This window comes from Quercus lobata, chromosome 4, assembly GCF_001633185.2.
Source record: "Quercus lobata isolate SW786 chromosome 4, ValleyOak3.0 Primary Assembly, whole genome shotgun sequence".
In the NCBI taxonomy this organism is placed as follows: Eukaryota; Viridiplantae; Streptophyta; class Magnoliopsida; order Fagales; family Fagaceae; genus Quercus; species Quercus lobata.
The window spans coordinates 36,323,564-36,326,062 of record NC_044907.1 but is presented as its reverse complement, the minus strand read 5'-3'; the positions used below and the strand labels follow the sequence as shown (position 1 = coordinate 36,326,062).

The 2,499-nt window shown below is 51.3% G+C and overlaps 1 protein-coding gene across 1 annotated transcript; it reads left to right on the top strand.

Annotated features, from left to right (window-relative positions):
• The first annotated feature begins 283 nt into the window (after positions 1-283).
• On the top strand, positions 284-1,793 carry LOC115985112. Its single transcript, XM_031108081.1, has 2 exons — positions 284-826; positions 972-1,793. The coding sequence occupies exons 1-2, from the start codon at positions 284-286 to the stop codon at positions 1,791-1,793; spliced, it is 1,365 nt and encodes a 454-aa protein (XP_030963941.1).
• The last annotated feature ends 706 nt before the right edge of the window (positions 1,794-2,499 follow it).

Below are 2,499 nucleotides of genomic sequence, written 5' to 3'. Positions count from 1 at the left end.
CAGGCACGTGATCAGCGCCAGCCGTCCTCGGCTCCCAAAAATTACCGTGGTCGAAACAGGATTTCTAATCTTCGAAGGATCTTCTGTCCCAGAGGGCATCCTGCTGGTGGACCTCTCCTCGTCTCACCACGCAGCGGAGGACGAAGGAGAGTTAGATCAGTTCGAGAAGGGATTTGGAGTATTTGACCTAGCCGACCAATCCGAGGATCCTTCGGGTGATCTAGGTGACCCTGCCTTGTTCGAGGCGGAATTGTCATCAGTGGGTGCATCTTCCTGAACCGAGATGGGACTTAAGAGGAAGCCCCCGACTAGCTTACTCGATCTCCTCGAGGGTCAATCGGGGAAGGGTGCGCAGGGAACACCGCAATCCAGCGCTTCGTCTCCGCCACCTCAGCCCCAGGCCATCCAGACTAGGTCATCCTCCACCAGGTCGCAGCCACACTCTCCCCGCACCAAACTTCCCGCTCCTCCTCGATCAGCTCTGCCTCCTCGGCCGGAGCCCACGGACTCAAAGAGAAAGAGGAGTCCCAAGGGTAAGGAACCCATGGACGGGGGAAAATCCCAATCTTCTCAGGAAAGGGATGAGGCCCCGCGTGTGAAACAATTAAAGATTGGGCACCAGAGCAAGGGTAAAGAAAGCGAGGCCCAATCTGCCCAAAGCAAAGGGAAGGGGATCGAAGTCCAATCTTTGCCAAGCGCCTGGCTCCTCGCCCCAATGCTCCACGTGGGGCCACTGCTGGAAACTGCGTCCATGAGGGACCTCGGAGATGGCGAAGGCGGTTATGTGGCCGACGCATTAGGGAGAGCTATGCTGCTGCCCACCGACGTGGATGAATTGAAAAAAATGAGGATGCAGGAGGTTTTCCTCAGTACGAAGAGGTACTTGGGAATGGTAAGGCTCTTGAAACCTAAAACTTTATTAACTCTTGCTCCCGGTTTGTCATTCATGACGTATTTACCTCACTTGACAGGCTCTTCAGGCCACATATAGAATGGAGGAGGAAGTTAACAAGCAGAGTAAGGCCGCCGAGAACGAATGCTTCAAACGCATAGACGCCGCGAGGACCCTCAAGGCTTCCAAGGACGACCTAGCAAAGGCTAAGGAGGACTTAAAGGTGGCTATCCAAGAGAGGGACAGTGCCTCGACGGGTTTAGATAGCGCCCAAAGACAGGTCGAGGAACAGAAAAAACGTCTACTCGAAACCGAGGATCAATTGCAGATAGCCAAGGGTCATATCAATGATTTGAAGAGAAAACTGACCATGGCGGAGCACGATAAAGGCGTGGCTGAGCATGCCCGGGACGAAGCCGTGAGGGCCAAGCAGGAGGTGGAGTTTGCTAGAGACGAGGGCGAAACTGCCAAAAACATGGCTGAGGATGCGGGTTATGAGGCGGGTATGGCTGACACCCAGGCCTCCCTTAAAGCTCAAATTCCAGAGGTATGCAGACTATATTGCTCCCAAGTTTGGGAAGAGGCCATAAAACGGGCTGGGGTGGATGCTTCGTCTGAATTGTGGAAGGCGGAGAGCATATTTTACCCTCCAGCCATCCGCAAGACCGCCCCATCCAGTTCCAAGGCCGTGCGCGACCCAGAGGAGGCCAGTGCTGCTCAATCAGAGGCTGCTCAAATCATCGTCCCTTCCGGCGAGTCGACCGATGGAGGAGAGCCTCTTGATGCAACAAAAGCACTTGGAGGTCTGAATTCCAAGACTCCCAAGGAAGGTGCCGAACCGACTGTCAGTGCTCAAATTCCTGGTGCCGAAGAGCCAGCCATCCTTGCCCGGCCCCTGTAGGCGATTCCCCTTGTTGAGGACCCCGAGAGCACCAACACCGATCCCGCTCAGCCTCCCCCAGAAGGAACTGTCCTCCAGGGCATTGAAGATAGTTCTGTTCTGCCCTCCCCGGATGTGGCCGACATAGAATTGAAGGAGTAGAAACCTCGGCCAGCCTCCACATCTATTTTTAGTTGATCGCATAGTTTCTCTTTTATTTAGAAAACTTTATAATTTGTTTGTTGTTGAACCTATTGAACACGTATATGAAATTATTTTGTTACTCTTTCCTTTTGATTATATGCCATTTGCCTCGTCGATACTTACTATTGTTATGAACCTGATGACTTTGAACCAGTTACTTCAATAAGTACAAATAGTTATACATACGATATATTTGGAATCATGTTTCGAAATGCTTGCTCACCCGCACCCATAGGGCATTGAACTCATATCTGAACCTCCTTCGGTGGAGATATAGGCATCGTCCGAGATGTCCCATGCGTCGTTGGGACCAACTTGGCATCCAAGCTTCCTTTAAGTAGTTGGTTTCTCCATAGGTTTGAGTCCAAGGATCATGCAATATCTTGGTTCTGTCCAAAACTTAGATTTATTAAGTAGTTGGTTTCCCCATAGGTTTGAGTACGAGGACCATGCAATACCTTGGTTCTGTCCAAAACTTAGATTTATTAAGTAGTTAGTTTCCCCATAGGTTTGAGTCCGAGGA

Excerpts from the sequence above, each read along its gene's own strand:
- LOC115985112 (XM_031108081.1), top strand. The coding sequence starts at position 284 with ATGGGACTTAAGAGGAAGCCCCCGACTAGCTTACTCGATCTCCTCGAG. Across the intron at positions 827-971 it reads CTATGCTGCTGCCCACCGAC|GCTCTTCAGGCCACATATAG; the intron begins GTGGATGAATTG and ends CTCACTTGACAG.